This window comes from Kogia breviceps, chromosome 1, assembly GCF_026419965.1.
Source record: "Kogia breviceps isolate mKogBre1 chromosome 1, mKogBre1 haplotype 1, whole genome shotgun sequence".
NCBI lineage: Eukaryota > Metazoa > Chordata > Mammalia > Artiodactyla > Physeteridae > Kogia > Kogia breviceps.
Window position 1 is genome coordinate 28177438 of NC_081310.1, and position 27738 is coordinate 28205175.

At 38.8% G+C, this 27738-nt stretch overlaps 1 protein-coding gene across 1 annotated transcript in view; it reads left to right on the forward strand.

The window, feature by feature from the left end:
- Window positions 1-27738, forward strand: part of HMCN1 (hemicentin 1) — a 517679-nt gene that overhangs the window by 449971 nt on the left and 39970 nt on the right. Inside the window, exons 90-99 of the mRNA XM_059076723.2 lie at window positions 3619-3789; window positions 3963-4133; window positions 4995-5165; window positions 5334-5504; window positions 17763-17912; window positions 18196-18333; window positions 19547-19668; window positions 20309-20546; window positions 26061-26123; window positions 27562-27681. Coding sequence (XP_058932706.1) covers window positions 3619-3789; window positions 3963-4133; window positions 4995-5165; window positions 5334-5504; window positions 17763-17912; window positions 18196-18333; window positions 19547-19668; window positions 20309-20546; window positions 26061-26123; window positions 27562-27681 — 1515 coding nt within the window. The remainder of the gene's footprint in view (window positions 1-3618; window positions 3790-3962; window positions 4134-4994; window positions 5166-5333; window positions 5505-17762; window positions 17913-18195; window positions 18334-19546; window positions 19669-20308; window positions 20547-26060; window positions 26124-27561; window positions 27682-27738) is intronic.

The following is a 27738-nucleotide window of genomic DNA, read 5'->3' on the forward strand; positions in this document are numbered from 1 at the left end:
TAAATTTGTTAAAGTGTATTTTATGGCTCAGAATTTGTTCTACCTTGGTGAATGTTCCATGCGAGCCTGAGAAGAATGTTTATTCTGCTCTTGTTGGATGAAATAGTAATAGATGTCAACTACATACAGTTGATTGATGTTGTTCTTGAGTTCAATCATTTCCTTACTGATTTTCTGCCTGCTGGATCTGTCCATTTCTGATAGAGGAGTATTGGAGTCTCTGTCTGTTATGGTGGATTCATCCTTTTCTCTTTGCAGTTCCGTTAGTTTTTGCCTCACATGGTTTAATGAGATTTTCTTATAGTAAAATGTTGTGCTTAATCAAACTTATAGAAAAGTTGCGAGAATAGTACAAGGAACTTCTGTATACCCCTACCCAGATTCACCTATTGTGTATATTTCCTAAAACAAGAACATTCTCTTTTATAAACAGTTATCAAAATCAAGAAATTTAACATTCATACAATACTAATTAAGTCTTATTACCTAATCCACAGTTCCCATTCAGATTTTATTAGTTGTCCCAGTCATATATGCTTCATAACTCTTTTTCCCACTGCAAGATCTAGTCCAGGATCACACTTGCATTTATGCGTCAACTCTCTTTAGTCCCTTTCAACTGGAACAATTCCTTAGTCACTTTTTACCTTTTATGGCCTTGCTATTTTTTAAGTATACAGGCTAATCATTTTGTAAAAGAGTTTCCATTTAGATGTGTCTGATATTTCTTCATGATTAGATTCAAGTTTTGCGTTTTGGCAGAAACATCACAGAAATGGTTTTGTGTCCTTCTCAGTGCATCATATGAGATAGCGCATGATGTCAGAATTTGTCCCAAGCTGGTGATGTTAACTTTGTTCACTTGTTTAAAGTGGTGTCTTCCACTGTGTAGTTACTATTTTTACCTTTGTAACTAATAAGTATTTTGTAGGGAAACTTTAAGACTTCATAAACATCTTGTTTCTTATCAATCTTTTATCTACTAGTTTTAGCATCTACTTATGATTTATTTTTGTTTTAAATCAGTTATTGCTATGATCTTACAAAACATTTATAACTCCATCATATCTTCTACATCTATTATTGGCTTTTTTTTTTTAATTGCTTTTTTTTTTGCTCTTTGGCCATGCCGATCATAGTTCCCAATCAGGGATTGAACCCACACCCTCTGCATTGGAAGCACAGAATCTTAACCATTGGAATGCCAGGGAAGTCCCCTATGGCTTTCTATTGTAAGAAAGAATTTTCTTTCTCTTTCTCCTTTTTTTTCAGTTATGTCAGTAAGAACTCAAATATTTCATTCAGTGGTTTATAATGCACTACTGTCTTCATTTATTGTGATGCACGAATTGTCCTAGATTTGGTTAGTGGAGATCCCTTGAGGGATCCTAGCTTCAGTGTCCTCTTGATATGTCCCCATCATTTCATGAACGCTTCGACTTTCTGGTACAAGTTGATACTTTAGGCCTATCTTGTCCTCCCCCAGTTAGAAGATATTTCTAAACTGACAATCCTCCCTGTAAAAAAGATGGGTATCTTCTGGGGTAGGCCATCCTGCTGCCATTTGAGTCAATCATAAAAAATATATTGTTACAGATTACTTAAAGAATGAGCTTTTTGTAAGTGTTATTCTGAAAATCATTGAGAACTTTGAGTGAAGAATAGCAGTACTAGCTCAGAGCTCACACTCATGTAATACGGTGTATCTTATACTGCTCAAGGACTTTTCATCTATCAACTCATTATTCCTTATGCCCATCCTAATAAGGTAGGTTCTTTGCTTATCCACATATGGCAGAGGGTGAAACTAGGTGCACAGAAGCCAAGTAACTTGTCAAGGATCGTACAGCTAGTAAGGGCAGAGTGGTTATTCAGGCCCAGGGCATCTGCTCCAGAATCCCTGCTCATAAGCACCATGCTCTCCTACCTTTCCAGAATCAGAACTGCAACATAGTATAACAACCAACTCATCTATTATATTTTACTTTTTTTTTCAATGTACTAATTCCTCCATAGCTGTTTTCTTTTGTATTGTTATTTAGATACCATGATGTTTTATGCCTTCTCTGGTTTATATTGTCTTTCCTCTTTTTTCTTGCTATCGTTCCACTCACATAAAAGAAACATTTCAACTCTACCACATTTTATGCCATGAAATTTAATTTTGGTTAGGGCTTTCTGTATTGATTTTAAAAAATTAAAAGGATCTTAAGCTGGAAACCTCTATTCATATATAATAGAAACTATGCAGATAATAAATGAATAAATGTCACCTAATTGTAGTCCTCCAAAAAATGCATGTATCATAAGTCTTTATATTGTAAGAGATAAAGACTTTTGTTAACCAACAGCCTTGAAAATAGAACATATTAAAATAATTGGAATGGCAGAATTTTGAAATCCCATAGTCCATATATAAGAACCATAAGCATCAGTAATTTGAATTAATAAAGTAGTCTTGAGTAATACTTGCCATTTAAGGCTTTCTTCTTTCCTTTTATGTTTAGTCAAATTTTTAGTGAAGATTCTTGTCAGCTGAAATAAATTTGTGTGACTGTGTCTAAAAAGTATACGAATATGTAGTCAATTCAACTAGAAAACAGTTAATTAAAAGAAAATTCAAGATGTGTTTTAAAATATTTTCTAAACAAAGCAACCAAATGATAATTCCATTCCTTGTTTTTCAACTTATTCTTATAGATTGTGTTAAGAGAATATTTAGACAAGACCTTACGGCCCTATGCTTCATATCTTGGTTAAACTGGGTGACCACAACAACAAACTTTTTGAGTCCTACATCTAGAAAATACCCCTCAACAAAACTATGACCTGATACTGACTTATACATAAGAGAAACCATACTGTTGATTCTCAGCCCCTGCACCTGGTAGGAAACATAATGTTGTTCCAGTCTTGTGGTCAGATGGTGTAATATGTTAGTTACCAAAAGGAAGGCTTTAATATCATTCCTTGGAAACTACTGGTCAGTTTTTACTGTTGTTTAGGAAGCAGGTGAGTGTGTTATTTAGAACTCTTAATTCATGAATATTATGTAATGGGGAAAATTTTTCAAAGAGTTACAACTGTGCAAATCATCATGTTGAAAAGTCCAAGTACATTTTAAATGTGAAGCTGAATCAGGCTTAAAGATGTGGCCTTGCAGTCTGGGGTCCAAGTTATCATTATGGAGACATCTGTATTGTCCATAACCGCATCTAGATTTGGTACACAGCTTTGCTTCTTAGCTTTTGGTCCCTTCCACTTTGCCCAGAGCTTAGAGTACAAATACTTAGCTAGGGTTAAAAGCTCAGATTTTATTTATATATAGTAGTTTGATTAAATTTAATTTTAATAAAATAGCCCCTTTGAATAATTTAAAGCATTTATTTTGGCATTAGGTAGCCTTCTGAATTTCCTGATAGACACTAATTCTCATGAAAATCTAACCAGGATGGGAAAGGAAGAATAGCATTTATTACGTTTCCTTTGGTTCAATTTCAATTATTTTAGATTCTGAGCTCATTTAATGCATTACTGAGTTATTTATTTGTATAATTTTGTTTTTTTAACAAACATGGTTCTGTGACTTGAAACTCTGTCTCTTGGGATGTTTTGCAGTTCATGGAGCATGGAGTACTTGGCAGCCTTGGGGTACATGCAGCATAAGTTGTGGGAAGGGTACCCAAACAAGAACAAGACTCTGCAATAACCCACCACCATCGTTTGATGGATCCTACTGTGATGGAGCAGAAACACAGATGCAAGTTTGCCATGAAAGACACTGTCCAGGTAAGATAAATACCATGTTTGTACCCTTAATAAATTAACATCTATCTCTGATCTAGGGAATATTTCAATAAGAATCAGTGTCAATAAGAACATCACTCAACCTATCAATGCCCAGAGTTTAACTTGATCATTTTTAAGTAGTAACAGAGCACATATGTTTTCCTTTAACCCAGTTGATGGCCAGTGGGCCACTTGGACCAGTTGGAGTACCTGCACTGTGTCCTGTGGAGGAGGTGCCAGACAACGAACAAGGGACTGCTCTGATCCTGTTCCCCAGTATGGAGGCAACAAGTGTGAAGGGAGTGATGTGCAGAGTGATTTTTGCAATAGTGACTCTTGTCCAAGTGAGTGTTGGAAATAGTGAGTCAACATTATACTTTCTTAAGTTTCATTATGGACTTAAGTTCGTAAAGTTATAATACAGTCTGTTACTTGATTTGTCTACCTGTGGTTTAGGATATCAAAATGTTGCGTGGTGGCTGTTTTGTCTAATACCATAGATGCCACTGATTTATATGGGCAGGGGCTATGTCCTGTTTCACGTGCTCTACAGGACCAGCTGCAGAGGGCAGGGACTAGGGCACCCTTCCACGCTAACTGGTAATGATGTTGATTCTTTTATGGAGGCAGACAGGTGGCTCTCTGCCTTAATTTAGTCAAGAAGCTAGAATTTTACACCATAGCAGTATTTGAATTCACTGTATCCTGAATGTTATAGCTTGACTCCTCAGAGATTTTTTTTTTTTTTTTTTTTTTAATCGGTACGCAGGCCTCTCACTGTTGTGGCCTCTCCCTTTGCGGAGCACAGGCTCCGGACGCACAGGCTCAGCGGCCATGGCTCACGGGCCCAGCCGCTCCGTGGTATGTGGGATCTTCCCAGACCGGGGCACGAACCCGTGTCCCCTGCATCGGCAGGCGGATTCTCAACCACTGTGCCACCAGGGAAGCCCTCCTCAGAGATCTTTTCTCATTCCTATCCTCCAGCTCCTGGAAAACTCTAAGGCTCAGTAAATATAGGTCAAATGGAATTGCACAGTCATTGGAATGTATTCTGTTTCTAGTCAAACCAACAACCAAACCACCTGCCTTTGGAATTTGCTTATTTATAGATTTGTGTGTTTCTTTTCAGTTCCTGGAGAGAGTCTTTCCATATTTTTTGGATGAATTTCATTCTTTAGCACTTCTCCAATGGTTCTGTGTTGTAGCTCATGGTAACTGGAGTCCTTGGAGTGGCTGGGGAATGTGCAGCCGGACGTGTAATGGGGGGCAGACACGGCGGTACCGCACATGTGATAACCCTCGTCCCTCCAATGGAGGAAGAGCTTGTGGAGGCCCAGACTCCCAGATCCAGAGATGCAACACTGACATATGTCCTGGTGAGCTTCCCGACTCCTGGCAGTAGAACAAGTAAAGCATTTCATTAGTGCTCATTGTAGTGGCCCATCATTTCAGATCTTAAAATGGAAGTTGTATAGGCAGAGTTACCCTAAGTGTAGGTTTTACAACCTATTTGTTAATATCGACCATTCCATTCTTGTTCACAGTGGATGGAAGTTGGGGAAACTGGCATAGTTGGAGCTGGTGTTCTACCTCTTGTGGAGGAGGTGAAAAGACTCGAAAACGGCAGTGTAACAATCCGGTACCATCCAAAAGTGGTCGCCCCTGCCTAGGAGATGCTACTCAGGTATCCAGATGCAATATACAAGCATGCCCAGGTAAGCAACTAAGTTAGACTCTGGCAGGACCGCATTTACAGACTTTCCACGAATTAAAGAAAGATGTCACTCTGAGCCCTCAAATTACAAAACAGTGCCAACTCTGGGAGGAAGAAATAGGAAAAGTGCACTTTTTTCCCCCTTGTTGGTGCAGCTCTACACCAAAGTTCATCCTGGATTTTAGTCCTCTGATTGTCCTCTTCCAAGCTCCCTTGTAAAATGAAATAGTCTGCACAGCCGTACAGTAGTCCTGGGCTTGAGGGGTGAAAGGGCGTGGAAGAGTAGGAAAGCCAGGCTGAGATTCCAGGTGGAAAAATGAGGGTGGAGTAGAAACTGAATATCTAATAGAAATACACAATTGGAGGCTGTTCTTTCACAGATGGAAATATGGAGAACATGAGTGTAGACAGTAAAATAGGGCAAATTCAGCTCAAGGAAAAAGATTAGGGGGAGTTCAACTACCATAATTCAAGTCAGTCGTGCAACATGGCTAGATATTGTTCAGTCATGCAACATGGCTAGATATTGTAAGTGATGCAAAAATTCAGAAGGAACAAAGTCAGTATTCTAGAACTCGTGGACCTTAAAAAGAGTTTATTGGAGTCCCAAGAAATGGTGGATAATACTAACGGTACTTATCTCAAAGGACAGGCTTCCTAAGTGCTATAAGAAGACCAAAAAGAATATTTTCACATTGTTGAAATATTGAGATACCATTGGACTTTCCAAAGGTTTAAGGTTGCCTTAGAAATAAAATATCCCTGAAAATCAAGAAGGCCCATTTGGCAGAGTGAGAGAAAGGAGTTACATGAAAAGATTTATAGGATGTAGGCATGCTGAAAGGGCAGGTATCTGTCACTCAGATATTCACCATATCTTTTTTTTTTTGTATAAAAATACAATGAATTTTTATATTGATATTGTATCCTGAAATCTTGCTGAATTTGTCATTTTTTAGTGGATTCCATGGAATTGTTTATATTTAAGATCATGTCATCTTCAAATAGAGATAATTTTCCTTCTTTTTCTTCCCAATGGATATGCCTTTTATTTCTTTTTCTTGCCTAATTGCCCTGGCTGGAAGATCTCTTATAATGATGGATAGAGGTAATGAGAACAAATATCTTTATTTTTTCCTGATTAAGGAAGACAGCATCCTTTCTTTTACCATTAAGTCTGATGTTAGCTGTGGGTTTTTTCATAGATATTCTTTCACATGTGGAGGAAGTTCCTTTCAATTCATAGTTTGATAAATGATTTTATGAAGAAAAGTGTTGATCTTGCCAAATGCTTTTTCTGTGTCTAATGAGGTGAGCATATGCTTTTCACTTAATAAATACTGATATGATGTATTACATTAATTAATTGTTGGATGTTGAAACGACCTTGCATTCATGGAACAAATCCCACTTGGTCATGGTGATCTTTTTTTTTTTATATGTTGATGGATTCCAGTTGCTACAACTTTGTTGAGGGTTTTTACACCCATATTTGTAGAAGATATGGGTCTGTTGTTATCTTGTGATTTTCTTGGTTTTAGTATCAGAGTAATGCTGGCTTTATAAAAGGAGTTGGGAAATGTCTCTCTCTTTTTTTTTTTTCTTAACATCTTTATTGGAGTACCACTGCTTTACAATGGTGTGTTAGTTTCTGCTTTATAACAAAGTGAATTAGTTATACATATACATATGTTCCCATATCTCTTCCCTCTTGCGTCTCCCACCCTCCCTATCCCACCCCTCTAGCTGGTCACAAACCACCTAGCTAATCTCCCTGTGCTATGCAGCTGCTTCCCACTAGCTATCTATTTCACGTTTGGTAGTGTATATATGTCCACGCAACTCTCTCACTTTGTCACAGTTTACCCTTCCCCCTCCCCATATCCTCAAGTCCATGCTCTAGTAGGTCTTTGTCTTTATTCCCATCTTACCCCTAGGTACTTCAGGACTTTTTTCTTTTCTTACATTCCATATATATGTGTTAGTATATGGTATTTGTTTTTCTCTTTCTGACTTACTTCACTCCGTTTGACACACTCTAGGTCCATCCACCTCACTACAAATAACTCAATTTCGTTTCTTTTTATGGCTGAGTAATATTCCATTGTATATATGTGCCACATCTTCTTTATCCATTCATCTGTTGATGGACACTTAGGTTGCTTCCATGTCCTGGTTATTGTAAATAGAGCTGCAATGAACATTTTGGTACATGACTCTTTTTGAATTATGGTTTTCTCAGGGTAATGCCCAGTAGTGGGATTGCTGGGTCGTATGGTAGTTCTATTTGTAGTTTTTTAAGGAACCTCCATACTGTTCTCCATAGTAGCTGTATCAATTTACATTCCCACCAACAGTGCAAGAGGGTTCCCTTTTCTCCACACCCTCTCCAGCATTTATTGTTTCTAGAGTTTTTGATGATGGCCATTCTGACCAGTGTGAGATGATATCTCATTGTAGTTTTTTTTTTTTTTTTTTTTTTTTTTAATTTATTTTTTTTTAAACATCTTTATTGGAGTATAATTGTTTTACAATAGTGTGTTAGTTTTCCCTCTACGACAAACTGAATCAGTTATACATACACACATGCTCCCACATCTCCTCCCTCTTGCATCACCCTCTCTCCCACCCTCCCTATCCCACCCCCCCAGGCTGTCACAAAGCACAGAGGTGATCTCCCTGTGCTATGCAGCAGCTTCCCACCAGCTATCTAATTTACATTTGATAGTGTATATATGTCCCTGCCACTCCCCCACTTCGTCACAGCCCACCCCTCCCCCTCCCCATATCCTCAAGTCCATGCTCGAGTAAGTCTGTGTTTTATTCCCGGCCTACCACTAATCTCTTCATGACATTTTTTTCCCTTAGAGTCCATATATATGTGTTAGCATACGGTATTTGTTTTTCTCCTTCTGACTTACTTCACTCTGTATGACAGACTCCAGGTCCATCCACCTCATTATAAATAACTCAGTTTCATTTCTTTTTATGGCTGAGTAATATTCCATTGTATATATGTGCCACATCTTCTTTATCCATTCATCTGTTGATGGACACTTAGGTTGCTTCCATGTCCTGGCTATTGTAAATAGAGCTGCAATGAACATTTTGGTACATGAGTCTTTCTGAATTATGGTTTTCTCAGGGTATATGCCCAGTAGTGGGATTGCTGGGTCGTATGGTAGTTCTATTTGTAGTTTTTTAAGGAACCTCCATACTGTTCTCCATAGCGGCTGTATCAATTTACATTCCCACCAGCAGTGCAAGAGGGTTCCCTTTTCTCCACACCCTCTCCAGCATTTATTGTTTCTAGAGTTTTTGATGATGGCCAATCTGACCGGTGTGAGATGATATCTCATTGTAGTTTTGATTTGCATTTCTCTAATGATTAATGATGTTGAGCATTCTTTCATGTGTTTGTTGGCAATCTATATCTTCTTTGGAGAAATGTCTATTTAGGTCTTCTGCCCATTTTTGTATTGGGTTGTTTGTTTTTTTGTTATTGAGCTGCATGTGCTGCTTGTAAATTTTGGATATTAAACCTTTGTCAGTTGCTTCATTTGCAAATATTTTCTCCCATTCTGAGGGTTGTCTTTTGGTCTTGTTCATGGTTTCCTTTGCTGTGCAAAAGCTTTTAAATTTCATTAGGTACCATTTGTTTATTTTTGTTTTTATTTCAATTTATCTAGGAGGTGGGTCAAAAAGGACCTTGCTGTGATTTATGTCATAGAGTGTTCTGCCTATGTTTTCCTCTAAGAGTTTTATGGTGTCTGGCTTTACAATTAAGTCTTTAGTCCATTTTGAGGTTTTTTTTGTATATGGTGTTAGGGAGTGTTCTAATTTCATTCTTTTACATGTAACTGTCCAGTTTTCCCAGCACCGCTTATTGAAGAGGCTGTCTTTTCTCCATTGTATGTTCTTGCTTCCTTTATCAAAAATAAGGTGACCACATGTGCGTGCATTTATTTCTGGGCTTTCTATCCTGTTCCATTGATCTATGTTTCTGTTTTTGTGCCAGTACCATACTATCTTGATTACTGTAGCTTTGTAGTATAGTCTGAAGTTAGGGAGCCTGATTCCTCCAGCTCCATTTTTCTTTCTCAAGATTGCTTTGGCTATTTGGGGTCCTTTGTGTTTCCATACAAATTGTGAAATTTTTTGTTCAAGTTCTTGAAAAATGCCAATGGTAGTTTGATAGGGATTGCATTGAATCTGTAGATTGCTTTGGGTAGTAGAGTCATTTTCACAATGTTGATTCTTCCAATCCAAGAACATGGTATATCTCTCCATCAATTTGTATCATCTTTAATTTCTTCCATCAGTGTCTTATAATTTTCTACATACAGGTCTTTTGTCTCCTTAGGTAGGTTTATTCCTAGATATTTTATTCTTTTTGTTGCAGTGGTAAATGGGAGTGTTTTCTTAATTTCACTTTCAGATTTTTCATCATTAGTGTATAGGAATGCCAGAGATTTCTGTGCATTAATTTTGCATCCTGCTACTCTACCAAATTCATTGATTAGCTCTAGTAGGGTTTTTTGTTTTTTTCTTTTTGGTTTTTTTGTGTGTGTGTGATACGCGGGCCTCTCCCGTTGCGGAGCACAGGCTCCGGACGCACAGGCTTAGCGGCCATGGCTCACAGGCCCAGCTGCTCTGCAGCATGTGGGATCCTCCTGGACCAGTGCACGAACACGTGTCCCCTGCATCTGCAGGCGGATTCTCAACAACTGCGCCACCAGGGAAGCCCCACTCTAGTAGTTTTGTGGTAGCAACTTTAGGATTCTCTATGTATAGTATGTCATCTGCAAACAGTGACAGCTTTACTTCTTCTTTTCTGATTTGGATTCGTTTTCTTTCTTTCTCTTCTCTGATTGCTGTGGCTAAAACTTCCAAAACTATGTTGAATAAGAGTGGTGAGAGTGGGCAACTTTGTCTTGTTCCTGATCTTAGTGGAAATGATTTCAGTTTTTCACCATTGAGGATGATGTTGGCTGTGGGTTTGTCATATATGGCCTTTATTATGTTGAGCAAAGTTCCCTCTATGCCTAATTTCTGCAGGGTTTTTAATCATAAATGGGTGTTGAATTTTGTCGAAAGCTTTCTCTGCAACTATTGAGATGATCATATTGTTTTTCTCCTTCAGTTTGTTAATATGGTGTATCACGTTGATTGATTTGCGTATATTGAAGAATCCTTGCATTCCTGGAATAAACCCCACTTGATCATGGTGTATGATCCTTTTAATGTGCTGTTGGATTCTGTTTGCTAGTATTTTGTTGAGAATTTTTGCATCTATGTTCATCAGTGATATTGGCCTGTAGTTTTCTTTCTTTGTACCATCTTTGTCTGGTTTGGGTATCAGGGTGATAGTGGCCTCATAGAATGAGTTTGAGAGTGTTCCTCCCTCTGCTATCTTTTGGAAGAGTTTGAGAAGTATAGATGTTAGCTCCTCTCTAAATGTTTGATAGAATTCGCCTGTGAAGCCCTCTGGTCCTGGGCTTTTGTTTGTTGGAAGATTTTTAATCACAGTTTCAATTTCAGTGCTTGTGATTGGTCTGTTCATATTTTCTATTTCTTCCTGGTTCAGTCTCAGCAAGTTGTACATTTCTAAGAATTTGTCCATTTCTTCCAGGTTGGCCATTTTATTGGCATAGAGTTGCTTGTAGTAATCTCTCATGATCTTTTGTATTTCTGCAGTGTCAGTTGTTACTTCTCCTTTTTCATTTCTAATTCTATTGATTTGAGTCTTCTCCCTTTTTTTCTTGATGAGTCTGGCTAATGGTTTATCAATTTTGTTTATCTTCTCAAAGAACCAGCTTTTAGTTTTATTGATCTTTGCTATCGTTTCCTTCATTTCTTTTTCAGTTATTTCTGATGTGATCTTTATGATTTCTTTCCTTCTGCTAACTTTGGGGTGTTTTTGTTCTTCTTTCTCTAATTGTTTTAGGTGCAAGGTTAGGTTGTTTATTTGCAATGTTTCCTGTTTCTTAAGGTAGGATTTTACTGCCATAAACTTCCCTCTTAGAACTGCTTTTGCTGCATCCCATAGGTTTGGGGTCTTCGTGTCTCCATTGTCATTGGTTTCTAGGTATTTTTTGATTTCCTCTTTGATTTCTTAAGTGATCACTTCGTTATTAAGTAGTTTATTGTTTAAGCCTCCATGTGTTTGTATTTTTTACAGCTCTTTTCCTGTAATTGATACCTAGTCTCACAGCGCTCTGGTCGGAAAAGATACTTGATATGATTTCAATTTTCTTAACTTTACCAAGGCTATATTTGTGACCCAAGTTATGATCTATCCTGGAGAATGTTCCATGAGCACTTGAGGAAAATGTGTATTCTGTTGTTTTTGGATGGAATGTCCTATAAATATCAATTAAGTCCATCTTATTTAATGTATCATTTAAAGCTTGTGTTTCCTTATTTATTTTCATTTTGGATGATCTGTCCATTGGTGAAAGTGGGATGTTAAAGTCCCCTACTATCATTGTGTTACTGTCGATTTCCCCTTTTATGGCTGTTAGTATTTGCCTTATGTATTGAGGTGCTCCTATGTTGGGTGCATAAATATTTACAATTGTTATGTCTTCTTCACGGATCGATCCCTTGATCATTATGTAGTGTCCTTCTTTGTCTCTTATAACAGTCTTTATTTTAAAGTCTATTTTGTCTGATATGAGAATTGCTACTCCAGCTTTCTTCTGATTTACATTTGCATGGAATATCTTTTTCCATCCCCTCACTTTCAGTCTGTATGTGTCCTAGGTCTGAAGTGGGTCTCTTGTAGACAGCATATATACGAGTCTTATTTTTGTATCCATTCAGCCAGTCTGTGTCTTTTGGTGGGAGCATTTAATCCATTTACATTTAAGGTAATTATTGATATGTATGTTCCTATTACCATTTTCTTAATTGTTTTGGGTTTGTTATTGTAGGTCTTTTCCTTCTCTTGTGTTTCTTGCCTAGAGAAGGTCCTTTAGCATTTGTTGAAAAGCTGGTTCGGTGGTGCTGAATTCTCTTAGCTTTGGCTTCTCTGTAAAGGTTTTAACTTCTGCATCAAATCTGAATGAGATCCTTGCTGGGTAGAGTAATCTTGGTTGTAGGTTTTTCTCCTTCATCACTTTAAATATGTCCTTCCACTCCCTTCTGGCTTGCAAAGTTTCTGCTGAAAGATCAGCTGTTAACCTTATGGGGATTCCCTTGTGTGTTATTTGTTGTTTTTCCCTTGCTGCTTTTAATATGTTTTCTTTGTATTTAATTTTTGATAGTTTGATGAATACATGTCTTGGCATGTTTCTCCTTGGATTTGTCTTGTATGGGACTCTCTGTGCTTCCTGGACTTAACTATTTCCTTTCCTATATTAGGAAAGTTTTCAACTATAATCTCCTCAAATATTTTCTCAGTCCCTTTCTTTTTCTCTTCTTCTTCTGGGACCCCTATAATTCAAATGTTGGGGCATTTAATATTGTCCCAGAGGTCTCTGAGACTGTCCTCAGTTCTTTTCATTCTTTTTTTTTTTTTATTCTGCTCTGCAGTAGTTATTTCCACTATTTTTTCTTCCAGGTCACTTATCAGTTCCGTTCTTCTGCCTCAGTTTTTCTGCTATTTATCCCTTCTAGAGTATTTTTAATTTCATTTATTGTGTTGTTCATCATTGTTTGTTTCCTCTTTAGTTCTTCTAGGTCCTTGTTAAATGTTTCTTGCATTTTGTCTATTCGATTTCCAAGATTTTGGATCATCTTTACTATCATTATTCTGAATTCTTTTTCACATAGACTGTCTATTTCCTCTTCATTTGTTAGCTCTGGTGGATTTTTGCTTTGCTTCTTCATCTGCTGTGTGTTTTTCTGTCTTCTCATTTTGCTTAACTTACTGTTTGGGGTCTCCTTTTTGCAGGCTGCAGGTTCATAGTTCCCGTTGTTTTTGATGTCTGTCCCCAGTGGCTAAAGTTGGTTCAGTGGATTGTGTAAGCTTCCTGGTGGAGGGGACTAGTGCCTGTGTTCTGGTGGATGAGGCTGGATCTCGTCTTTCTGGTTGGCAGGTCCACATCTGGTGGTCTGTTTTGGTGTGTCTGTGGCCTTATTATGATTTTAGGCAGCCTCTCTGCTAATGGATGGGGTTGTGTCCCTGTCTTGCTAGTTGTTTGGCCTAGGGTGTTCAGCACTGTAGCTTGCTGGTCGAGTGGAGCTGGGTCTTGGTGTTGAGATGGAGATCTCTGGGAGATTTTCACCGTTTGATATTACATGGAGTGGGAGGTCTCTTGTGGACCAGTGTTCTGAACTGGCTCTCCCATCTCAGGCACAGGCCTGATGCCTGGCTGGAGCACCAAGATCATGTGAGCCACACAGCTCAGAATAAAATGGAGAAAAAGAAGGAAGGGAGGGAGGAAAAGAAAGGATAAAATAAAATAAGATAAAATAAAATAATGTTATTAAAATAATAAAAAATGGGCTTCCCTGGTGGCGCAGTGGTTGAGAATCCGCCTGCCAATGCAGGAGACACGGGTTCGTGCCCTGGTCCGGGAAGATCCCACATGCCGCGGAGCAACTAAGCCCGTGAGCCATGGCCGCTAGGCCTGTGCGTCCGGAGCCTGTGCTCCGCAACGGGAGAGGCGACAACAGTGAGAGGCCCGCATACCGCAAAAAAATAATAATAAGAAGAAGAAGAAGAAGAAAAAATAAGAAAAAATTGTAAGTAAAAAAACAAACAAAAAATGGACAGACAGAACCTTAGGACAAATGGTGAAAGCAAAGCTATACAGACAAAATCTCACACAGAAGCATACACATACACACTCACAAAAAGAGGAAAAGGGGAAAAAATAATATATCTTGCTCCCAAAGTCTACCTCCTCAATTTGGGATGATTTGTTGTCTATTCAGGTATTCCACAGATGCAGGGTACATCAAGTTGATTGCGGAGCTTGAATCCACTGCTTCTGAGGCTGCTGGGAGAGATTTCCCTTTCTCTTCCTTGTTCCCACAGCTTCCGGAATTCAGCTTTGGATTTGGCCCCGCCTCGGCGTGTAGGTCGCCTGAGGGCGTCTGTTCTTCGCTCAGACAGGAAGGGGTTAAAGGAGCCGCTGATTCAGGGGCTCTGGCTCACTCAGGCCAGGGAGAGGGAGGGGTACGGATGCGGGGCGAGCCTGTGGCAGCAGAGGCCAGCATAATTGCACCAGACCGAGGTGCGCCGTGTGTTCTCCCGGGAAGTTGTCCCTGGATCCCGGGACTCTGGCAGTGGCTGGCTGCACAGGCTGCGGGGGGGTGGGGTGGGGTCGGGGGAGGTGTGCACAGTGACCTGTGCTCGCACATAGGATTCTTGGTGGCGGCAGCAGCAGCCTTAGCGTCTCATGCCCGTTTCTGGGGTCTGCGCTGATAGCCATGGCTCGCGTCCTGTCTCTGGAGCTCCTTTAAGCGGTGCTCTTAATCCCCTCTCCTGGAGCACCAGGAAACAAAGAGGGAAGAAAAAGTCTCTTGCCTCTTCGGCAGCCCCAGACTTCTCCCAGACTCCCTCCCTGCCAGCCGTGGTGCACTAACCCCTTCAGGCTGTGTTCACGCCGAAAACCCCAGTCCCCTCCCTGCGATCCCACCGAAGCCTCAGCCTCAGCTCCCAGCCCGCAGCCCCCGCCCGTCCCGGCGGGTGAGCACACAAGCCTCACCTCTGGCTGGTGAGTGCCGGTCGGCACCAATCCTCCGTGCGGAAATCTCTCCACTTTGCCCTCCGCACCCTGTTGCTTTGCTCTCCTCCCGCCACCCGCAGTCTCTGCCCGCGAAGGGGCTTCTAGTGTGTGGGAACCTTTCCTCCTTCACGGCTCCCTTCCACTGGGGCAGGTCCCGTCCCTATTCTTTTGTCTCTGTTTATTCTTTTTTCTTTTGCCCTGCCCGGGTACGTGGGGAGTTTCTTGCCTTTTGGGAGGTCTGAGGTTTTCTGCCAGCGTTCGGTGGGTGTTCTATAGGAGCAATTCCACGTGTAGATGTCTTTCTGATGTATCTGTGAGGAGGAAGGTGATCCCCGTGTCTTACTCTTCCCCCATCTTCCTCCCACCATACCTTCTTAACATGTCGTTGATTACCAAGGATGTTGAGACTCTAACATGTAGGCATGGTGATAGGCCTCATTTCAGCTGAGACATTTTGTAGCTCAACCTCTCATGGTATCAGGGCCCCAGTGACAAGAAGGAAGTACAAATAGGCAGACAATTTGGATTACAGGGTCTGGCAGAGAGTTTGAAGGATCCCAACTAGGTAGACAGAACTAGGAGACGTCTGTCGAGCACTGAGATTCAAGTTCCTGTGTGAGACTAGAGAATCAAGGTCAAAATGGGAGGCCATGCTCCTTAATGATGACCCAGAGAACTAAGTAAATTAGTGATCCTTCTCCCCTCCTCTCGCCCTGCTTAGGACTAAGGATAAGAACAAATGCAGCCGAGCAGGTCCTGGCTGGCCCTCCTGTGTGCTTTCCTGCATCATGTTGCTTCATGGTTCCCATCACTCACTAAGCTCGCTACTCTTGGCTTCTCAGATGTGACAAGCCACCACCTCCCAAAATGGCGACACATGCTGTTTCCTCTACAAGGAAAGCCCTTTTCCTGCCTTCCTTGACTTAGCTAAGACCTTAACTTTCTTCAGATCTTCAGTCTATCTTTACCTCCTTCTCAGATCTCCCTGAGTAGTAGATATCCTATTAAGATATACATTTCATTTTTATATTTATTTGTGGAATTCTAATTAATGTTTATCTCCCCTATTCAGACATAAGTGCTATGAAGGCAGGCTTCATGTCTTTTTTATTTTCTTTCTTACCATTCTATCCTCAGTACTTGAAGAACAAATGAATATAATCCAGAACATGAAGGGTGAATCAATGTGAAAAAAATGCTTCCTCTCACTAGTAAAATAATGCAAATTAAAATGGTGAAACACTTTACTTATTGACTTTTCTCAGACTGAATAAAATTGTATTTCTCCCCAGTATATAATACCTGATAACAATATCTGAACCACCTAGAGATTGTTTTAAAATATATTCAATTAAAAGGCATTAAATAATGAATATTTTAAAATTTAACTGTTAGCCTCTTCCCAGTACATTTCCCTCTCTTGTCAAAGCATGTACTCCTTAACCACCAGTTCTATGTTAGTAATGAATAATTTTGTTGAACAATGGAAAGAAGGCATAAAGTTACTGTAGTGTTACTTTTAAAAGATTGTATGATTGTTTTTCAACATAATTGTCTTGATACGAATTTTGCAACAATGTTAAAAGTACAATATTCTTCTCAAATTTTTCTCAAGTTAAACATCTTCCAATATATTTTTAATATGAAGAGCTTGGTAAGCCCTTGATCTGAAACTCAAGACTGAACAATAACGCTTAGATACTTCACATTTATGTTGACAGTGACCTGTCACAAGACTTTGGAGCTTGGGCTTCCCTGGTGGCGCAGTGGTTGAGAATCCACCTGCCAATGCAGGGGACACGGGTTTGTGCCCCGGTCCGGGAAGATCCCACATGCCACGGAGCGGCTGGGCCCGTGAGCCATGGCCGCTGAGCCTGCGCATCCGGAGCCTGTGCTCCGCAACGGGAGACACCACAACAGTGAGAGGCCTACCTAGCACAAAAACAAAAACAAAAAAACTTTGGAGCTGTTTTGTTGGCAATCCCTCCTTTCCCCTCCGTGTTCTCTTGAAGGAGGCAATAGATGAAAGAATATGTGTTTTGATGACAAGCAGATCTGTGTTCATATCCTCACTCTACTGCCTCTTAGCTGGGTAATCGTGGGAAAAGTCACTTGATTTCTCTGAACTTTATTTTCCTAGTCTGCAAACTGTGGCTATTTAAAACTACCTTATAGGATGTTTGCTAGAATTTAAAGAGTTAATGCATATTAAGTGCTTACTGTAGCACGCATGACATGCTCAATTAACTCTCATTATTATCATCATTTCATCACCATCACCAAATACATACTTTATTTTGGCTTTGGGACTGGGTGCCGAATGAATTCTTTGGGTTGTGAAATCATACTATGATGTACATAGATTGGAAGGATCATAGATTTATATGGGTTGATGAGTGTTACATGAGAGTAGAATGTTTTAAAGTTTATTTATTTCACTCTTAAATTCAGATATCATATGATCTTTTAAATGTTTGAGAGAAGACTTGGAACATCTTTGAATACTGGCTTTCTTTTCTCCCATGTAATGTTGATGAAATTGTTTCCTTATCCAAGAATGTTTTTTCTTCCCGCAATAGGTGGGCCCCAGCGAGCCAGAGGAAGTATTATTGGAAGTATTAATGATATCGAATTTGGAATTGCTTTCCTTAATGCCACGGTAACAGATAGCCCAAACTCTGATACCAGAATAATACATGCCAGAATTACCAACGTACCTCGCAGTCTCGGTAAGTCTCTCTGCTTACAAAAGCTGTTAATAAGCCTCTTATTAAAAACATATATTTTTCTTTTTCATCTATTATTAAAATTTCTAGAGGATGCTACTACTACATGATCAGTATAATAGTCCTTAGTTTCATCCCAGTAGTAAACACTCAAAGACACATGAGATGCTGATATTTTGTTGTTATTCAAGTTTATTTAGGATTCATCCTTTTGAATAACATGCTATGAATAATAATGGACTATAAATATTTTGCTCTGATATCTTATTTATCCCTTTGTCTCTAGGTCCAGCAATGAGAAAGATGATTTCCATTCTAAATCCCATTTATTGGACAACAGCAAAGGAAATAGGAGAAGCAGTCAATGGCTTTACCCTCACCAATGCGGTCTTCAAGAGAGAAACCCAAGTGGAATTTGCAACTGGTTAGTACCAGCTGAACTTATTATTCTATTACTATTTAAAAATATGATTGCTTTAAATGTTGATGGTTAAGAAAAATACATTATATGTTCCCACAGAGAATAATTTCAAAGTTTTGTTGCCATCTCAGCATAAATGATATAAAAGCAAGTTTATATTTTCCTATAAAATTTTACTGACGTGGGTCTATAAGAGGCCGTGTGTTTTCAAATAGTATAGTGATTTTTATTTTATAGTCTAGAAGGTTTTTTTCCTCATCTTTCCTGTATCTGTTCTCTTTAAATCCTTAGAGAGGGTTTTGAAGGCCCAACAGAGCAGGAAGATGATCCATTGCTAATATTAATTAAAGGCTTTTGTCTATGAACCTGAGAGTCAATCAAGTTATCTTATAGGGATTCTTTAATCAAAAAAATGGAAATAAAAACAAGCAAATCTAAACACTTTTCGCTTTATCCTTATTCTTAATGAATACGTGTTAGCATTTCATGGCCCTTTCCAAGGGTCTACAGCTTTTTATAGACCTCCATTTCTAGCATCTCTGAAGGGGGTCAGCTCAGAGCAGTGATCTGTAAGAAAGAAGGGCTGAGGGAGGGCATAGCTTTAATCAGCCCAGAAGACACGTGGGTCTCTGTATGGCAATCCACCTACAACGATGCCCCTTTGCTACTTCTTATTTTTCTTTAAGCATTTTTAAAATATTTATTTATTTGGCTGCGCCAGGTCTTAGTTGTGGCACATGGGATATCCCTCACGCGGCAGTGAAGATCCCCTTTGCAACTTCTTAAAGCATCCGAAAGAACAAAGCCCTGGGGCCAGACTTGTGGCTCTTGCCATTCTGCCTGGTCAAGCTTTCTGTCCCTTTTCACAGGCAAGCGATCCATTTTTGTAGAACTGCCTTTCTCTTGCTTGTGAGTTAAAAGTGTGGAATCCTTCACCTAATCCTAGGCTACATTTTTGCCACATAAAAAGATTTTAGAATCAACTTAATTCAATCAACCGAAGTCTTTAATGGGGACTAAGTGCTAATTTAATTCTCTTATGATCTGTGTTTAATCAAGTTTGAAGTACAATAACATAGCTGAACTGGTATATAAAGTAAATCTGCTCTGTGCTTACACAAACCATATATATATATATATATATAGAGAGAGAGAGAGAGAGAGAGAGAGAGAGAGAGAGAGAGAGCTATTGAAATGAACGAATTCTAATTCCTAGGAGAAATCTTGCGGATGACTCACGTTGCCCGGGGCTTGGATCCCGATGGAGCTTTGCTGGTAGATATCGTTGTGAGTGGCTATGTCCTGCAGCTGCAGTCACCTGCTGAAGTCACTGTGAAGGTAAAATTCTAGGATAACTTGCCTTCGCTGTTTACTGGAGTGACAATAAGAGTAGGAGTTAAATATCATAAAAAGAGTGCAGAAAACTTGTGTAGTTTTCCTTGTTCACTTTGGGGAGTAAATGTCTAAACCACTGAAGTTAGGAATGACTATCTGGTCTTTGTTTAAAAATCTTTAGGGACAAGTCTTTATAAGCTCTTAGTAGTTTTATTACCCTGCTTATCAGGACCAAGATCACAGCTTTGTTGATTTAAGCCATTTGTTTAACTTTCTGTACACAAAGAGAATAGTAATTCTTGCATAAAAGTTTTTGTAGACCATCCATAGAAGTGTTCCAGAAATTAAAGAATGGTAACAATCACCCTTTCACATTTTTTCTTTTTTTTGACCTACAACTGAGTCCCTTATTAAACTATAACTTATGACACTAAAATTATGAAACTAAGGTATTTACGATTAAAAGGTTCAAATTTTAGTTCCTGAACACTACTGTACAATTACAGTTTTATTTAGAATTATATATTTTTATCCCCTAAGCCTTTTTTTTTTTTTTATCTCATTCTACATCTCATAGTACGCTCAAGGGAAAAAAAAATAGGATAAGCCATGCTAATCCTCCAATCTGTACTGTCCTTCTTAGGATTACACAGAGGACTACATTCAAACAGGTCCTGGGCAGCTGTATGCCTACTCAACCCGGCTGTTCACAGTTGATGGCATCAGCATCCCATACACATGGAACCACACTGTTTTCTATGATGAGGCACAGGGAAGAATGCCTTTCTTGGTAGAAACACTTCATGCATCCTCTGTGGAATCTGACTACAACCAGTTAGAAGAGACATTGGGTTTTAAAATCCATGCTTCAATTTCCAAAGGTAATTTGGTTAAAGGAAAGTACAGCTCTTTAAGCTATGCAGTCCTTTCTAAATGGGTAAAAGAATCGCATTGATGCCATTCAAAATAAGGATATTAAGGTATAGACTGAACACGATGATAACATGTTTTTCATGTGTGTTGCCCTTGTTTCGTAGGTAAAGCCCTGTGGTAAGGCCAATCCCATTGGCATTCTAGTACATTTAGTTTACTAATAGGCATCTTCAGATGGCATAGTGGAGTTGTTACTGTTCTAGCCTATATACACAGAGAGGTTTAAAAATATATCCTCTGTCAATGATTTTTCTTTGGGTAATAAAGTCCATTTGTTTTTGTTCTGAATCTTACATTTGACAAGAATTGTTTTAATTCCTGAAGCATGATGTAAAGGTGTGCCTTAACCTAAACTAGCCAAAAAAGTTTCCATATTTTAAAAGCAGCTTTTAAAAACCGGGAGGCAGTCATTTCAGCTGTCATTTATTGTTCTTGGAAATTACAACGTTTGAACTGCTTTCCCTTGATCTCAGCAGTCTCCCTATGCTGGGTGGTGCTTTGATGTGTCTATACTCTGAGATTTCCTTTTCAGTTGGAAGAGGCAACACGACAATTAGCATTCCATATCCCGCGGGGTTTTGATGCTAGGAGATACTTGCATGTGGTTATGTTATAGGCACTAACTGTTTGAATGACTTTAGCTTTGAACTTTAGGCTCCCATGAGACACTTAAAATGATTCAGAGTGGCCTGGTGAATGTATGTGTTTTGCTTTGTGCTGGCTTTCCTATAATAGATGCAAATAGATTGTAAGTAACCAGTATTTTGCTTATCATGCTCAGCACATACACTGAAAATTCATTTTCACTGTTTACTCTTGCTTTCCTCAGCTGTGCATGTGACTGTTTTCTTCTTCAGCATCTATCAGAACTGCTTCATCAAATTTGAGGTCATAGTAATGCAGGAGTATATTCACATTTTTTTGAGCTAATCACAGATTCACGAAGCCTCATCGCCAGTAGAACCCGTAGCCCTACACCTACTTCAACCACATGTTGTCACCACCACCTCTTGTCATGCATGTTAAGGTAACGTGGACAAAAGAAAAGAGCCACTAGAATGAAGAATTATGTTTTCTTTTCCCTAGTAATACTTACTTTTCAAATTTAACCTCTGTTTCTCCTTTTTCCAGTACTCCATATAATTTTTAAAAAGATAACTTAGCACAAGACTTTAGTTAAAAATGAATTTATATCATCTGGGACCAGAGACATTAAAGTGATTTTTGAAAAGTCATGTACACTTTCTACCCAGTCGTGTAAGTCCTCTAAAGCTGAAACTGCTTGAAGGTCTTTATGGTGTAAGGGTGTTGGGGGACTTGGGTCCCACAATAGAAGGAAACACTATAGGACATTTAAAACCCCTTACTATCCTTGGATGCTATGATTCTATGAATTACACCTGATGTAGGTGCCCATTTGTTGTTGATATTGTTCCTGTGAGTTGCAAGAATTGTGTACCTGCGATTTCTTTGACCACCAGGGAGCAAGACTGCATTCTCAGTTGCTGGACCAGCATGTTCTTTCTCTTTGTTGGGTCTAGACTAGACCTATGGTTATAATGCAGTTAGAATTGCAGAGAGCTTGATTAAAGTTCAGATTTCTAGGTACAAAGATTTTAGTTTAGCTAGTCTAAGGTAGGGCCTTGGAGTCTGTATTTTTAACACAGCCCCTAAATGATTCTCTTGTAACCGGTCTTTACTCTGGCATTTGGAAACTACTAGTCAAGACAATTCACAAATACAGAAATTTTTAAAAATTATATGAATTTATATCTTTAAAATTAAATGATTTTCAAAATATAGTTATAAAACATGTTTATATTTTTACAAATTAATCAGAAGAAGATATCAGAAACAATAAAGGAAAAGAAATTTAACTACAAATAAAATTTTTAAAGCTTCCTCACGGGAGAAAAACCAAAATATATAGTTTTTCTTTCTGTATATTTAAACTTACTTGCATTACATATTATGGACAACTATGATTACCCTTAATATATATAAGAACCTTAAAAATCAATAAGAAAAAGGCAAATACCCCAATAGAAAAATATGTAGTCTGTGAACAGGAAATTCACAAAGGAAGAAATAATGACAAAATGAACGTGAAAAACTGTACCTCATTAATAAGCAAAGAAATGTAAATTAAAACAATGAGGTTCCGGTTTTCCAGTTATCATTGTCAGAGATAAAAATATAGGATAACCACTCAGCATTGGAGAGGTATAGGAAACAAATACCCTCCTACACTGCCAGCAGAGATTGTAAATGTATCTGACATTTCTGGAAAACAGTATGTATCAGTAGCCTCTCAAAAGTTCACATCTCTTTAGTTATCTCATTCTAGGAGTCTGCCCTAAGAAAATCACAGAAATGGCCAAGAATAAATGTCCTGAAAGAGGTAAATATGTAAATAATGGCACAGATGTATGATAAACTCAAATTAAATATTCCTTCAAAAGTATTCTAGGGCTTCCCTGGTGGCGCAGTGGTTGAGAATCCGCCTGCCGATGCAGGAGACACGGGTTCGTGCCCTGGTCCGGGAAGATCCCACATGCCGCGGAGCAACTAAGCCCGTGAGCCATGGCCGCTGAGCCTGTGCGTCCGGAGCCTGTGCTCCGCAACGGGAGAGGCCACAACAGTGAGAGGCCCGCATACCGAAAAAAAAAAAAAAAAAAAAAAGTATTCTAATGATTGCTTATTTACTCATTTAAAAATACTTATTGAGTACCTACTGTATACCAGATACTGCTCTAGGTATTGACAGTATAGCTGCTATAAACAAGTGACAAAGGAGAATGTACATAACAATCATTGAAAAATAGTACACAATAGGATCCAAACCTGGGTTGCCCACATCACAGTGATTGTAAGGAAACCTTTATACTGGTTAAAAACACAGATTCCCAAGCTTCTTCCTTGGCAGTTCTGACTGGGGTAGGACCAAAGGGATCTATAGTTTTAATAAGCTCTCCAAGAGATTTTATTATCAGTAAAGTTTGGCAACTATTAATCTGTAAAGGATCCTAACTTAATTTTTTGAAGTATATACTGATAGAAGTGACTTCAGGGAAAAGCACCAAAATCTTGGCAGTAGTTTGTTTCAAGTGACAAGGTTACAGGGAATTTTATACTTTTTAAAGTTTCTACAAGTATACATTACTGTAATGCAAACAAATATTTTGTATTGTCTCTCTACTATGTCAAAAAGTAAATCATAATATAATTCAAAATAGCATGATTTAATTACAACAGAAAGAATAAATAAAAGGAAAATAGTTGATAACAAAATATTATGCATTTCAACATGAAAATCTTTAGACATTGCTACACTGGAAGTTAAGAGAGAAGTATTTACATGGCTGAACCAATATTTACAGGCCCAGTGTGATTTTTTTAGAAAACATTGAGTAATTCTTGGTAATGTTCTGAATAAAACAATGTACAATCAACCATCCAATTATATGACAGTTGCATTTCTGGAAAGTTCACTGTATATTTTAATCACACATAAAAACCGTTTAATATATGCAAGATGGGTTCTAGCCTTAGATAATTACAAACAGCTTTCTCACTTCCACGACAATCTTTCAGGGCAAGGGACACATCTTCATCTTGCATCGCTTTCCCACATATTGCAATACTTAAAACCTTCCCCACGGTCTTCCCCACTCCCTAAATTTAAATAGGCTTCCCTATTAAATCATGTCATCATCATGACAACCGAAGTCTCTCCCAAAAACCTTCCCAGATGCCCACCCCATGGAAGATATCTCCCCACTTAGAACCAGAAATCTAAAAGCTTCTATCAGATAATAATTTATATTTATGTTACACATTTTTCCACAACTATGTCCCCAACACAGTGCTGTACACAACATACTGGCTGCATTAAGGAATGTTTGAATAGTAAATAAAAATGAAGCATGAATTATAATCACCACCTGAATTGTATTCTTGAGTTCAGTGGTTGAAAGTCACACAGACTTGCATCTAAATCCTTGCTCCAGATTATATTAGCACTTTGACTTTAAGCAGTTTACATATCCTCAGTCTCAGATTCATCTGAAAATTGGTTATGATGGGAGTAGGGCAGTTCTGAGGTTTAAATGAAATACAGCACATGAAGCTCACAATACTGTATGACACTCAACAATCATTTAGCAACATGCTCTGGACATTTCTATCCCATCCATCCTGTCCCCCATTCCCTTGAAGGTGCAGGAAGGCTTGGATGCTCTCAGGGTCATTTTTACACTCAGGGTGGAAATGGATCATGAACCTCTCTGCTTTCACTTCATGGTTTAAAGCAATTTGATTGCCTAGAAATAGCAAGTAGGGCTCTAGCTTTCTAGTCAAGGAAATCTTTTCATTGGAGTGTGTTTCTTCCACCCTCCAAATATATAAATGTACAGAAGAGTTTTGAACAGTTTCATGTTCTCAGCAGGGCTTAAATAATATTGTAATTGAGATTCTCCAAAGTAGAATGAATCTGAAAAATTAACAAATGCCCAGACTCCCTCTATGAAGAGCACCTAAAACAATAGTAAAAATAAACAGTTTCATGCATTTAGAATTGAAGGAAAATCTAAGATAATTTCTAAGAGATTGAATATGAACTGAACATAAAATTTCCCTTGAGAGAAATCTACTATACCTATTATATCAATGATTGTCTTTTAAGGTGTGTGTGTGTGTGTGTGTGTGTGTGTATGTGTGTGTGAGATTACTTCGTTAAGTTGAAAAATGTTTCATTTAAGTTTTTGCATCTCAATAACGTTTGCAAAATATTTTGCTAAATGGCTTACACCAGTCAAAACAGTTACTTTCCAAGGAGATTGCCTAACCTATTTATTCTTGTTAATATTTTTTTTTCTGACATCTAACTTAAATCTATTCTATTGCTATAATGATATGCCTGTTTCTTCTTGCTTTGACGGAAGGAAAACACTTGGTTACACCTAGGAGGACTTAGACCCAGATTTCTCACAGTACAAATGGAGGAGATCTACAAAAGGAGAGGGTTTCTTCACTAGAGTTTGTTTTTCACTGGCATAAGTTATTTTAAGTGGCTTCAAAATAGCAATCCTACTTCTAGAACAAACAGAATAAGTAAATGGCTGGAAGAATAGGACTTTGCCTGTGGTTATGCCTGGCATTCATATTGATTTGGATCCTTTTTCATTATCAAAGAGTAACTAATTTTCTTTTGATTAATGTGAACAACTTAAACAGAAAATCTGCTTCCAGTGGTTGCTTGCCAACCATCTCAGTATTATGATTCATTTAGTTCTTGGTTGAGAAGCAGTAAAACTTTTCCTTTCTGCTTGTTTTCACCTCTTGCATTTTCTGTGTCATGTGTTCCAGCCTTGGCATATGTTCCCAGAGAAGATGGTCCTGGGGAGAAACAAGATGCTAATGTTCTAACAAGCCAGTTAATTTTGCTTTTCTCTCTATGGTAGGAGATCGCAGTAATCAGTGCCCCTCTGGGTTTGCCTTAGATTCAGTTGGACCCTTTTGTGCTGGTAAGTACGGGAATAAATTATTCATTTTTATTTTTATTAAGCTGTTAATGCTACCATTTAATGGACATTTACTGTCATTTTGCTAGATATTTAAGAATCACAACAGTCCTATAATTGTCCCATTTTACAGGTGAAGAAATTGAGATGTGAAGAAGTTGACTGCCTAAGATCACTCAGCTATCTAGTGGCAGAGCTAGATTTGAATTTAAGATAGATACAAAGCCTGTGCTCTTCTGATTAGTCCACAATCAAGTGTGTCAAGGATCATGATCAAGTAAAGGGGTAGAGGGAACACAGGGACAAAACACTGGACTTCGTCTGGCCACCTGATTGCCATGAATGTGGAACAGCAGTAATTCAACTCTAAGTCACCTAACCTGAGAATTGTTTAATCGTAGGATAGGACTGGATTGTGGGTGGAGGACTAATGACTAAACCAGCCTTGTGCCATCCAAGTACCAGTGCAAGAGGGTCACAGATAATAGCTTAAGTAAATGACTTGAGAAGCTCAAGTTAGCATACATAGTGCCTTGCTTTTCTTTTTTTTTTTTAAATAAATTTATTTATTTATTTTTTTATTTTTGGCTGCGTTGGGTCTTTGTTGCTGCACGCGGGCTTTCTCTAGTTGCAGCGAGTGGGGGCTACTCTTCACTGTGGTGCGCGGGCTTCTCATTGCGGGGCTTCTCTTGTTGCGGAGCACAGGCTCTAGGCATGCAGGCTTCAGTAGTTGTGGCACACGGGCTCAGTAGTTGTGGCTCGCAGGCTCTAGAATGCAGGCTCAGTAGTTGTGGCTCATGGGCTCTACAGCGCAGGCTCAGTAGTTGCGCACAGGCTTAGTTGGTCCGCAGCATGTGGGATCTTCCTGGACCAGGGCTCAAACACCTGTCACCTGCATTGGCAGGCAGATTCTTAACCACTGAGCCACCAGGGAAGCCCCACAGTGCCTTTCTTTTTGCCGGTAGGCAATGTAATGTAGTATAGCGGTAAAAAGGTGGTCTTTAGAAACTACACTGCCCAGGTTCAGATCTCAACTCTGCGAATGATGACCTATGTGACCTTGAGCAATTTACTTAACCTCTTTGTTCCTCAGTTTTATCATGCAAATGAGGATAGGAATAAAAATACTTATCTCCTAGGAATGTTGAAGAATGAGTTAAGTAGGTAAAAAAGCATTTAGATCACAATAAATTGTCATTATATCTTAGCTGTCATCATTGTTGTTTTAGAATTAATCTAACCATTTATTCACTCTCAGAGATAATTTGAGGACCCCAAATTAATTTTTATTTCGCGTTTCCATCCTGTGGCACTTAGAGCATTTCCTGTTACATTTGATTCATTCATTGGCCTCTATAAGCAACTCTTTTCACCAACTTTAATAACTCCTTGAAAGTAGGGCTTCTTCATACTAATTGGGTCTTTTTGTTTCTTCTTTCAGATGAAGATGAATGTGCAGCAGGGAATCCTTGCTCCCATGTCTGTCACAATGCCATGGGAACTTATTATTGCTCCTGCCCCAAAGGCCTCACTATAGCTGTGGATGGGAGAACTTGTCAAGGTAGTCACAAAGCTAAGTCTAATCAATGCATTTAAGCAGTGGACATGGCAGTCTCTG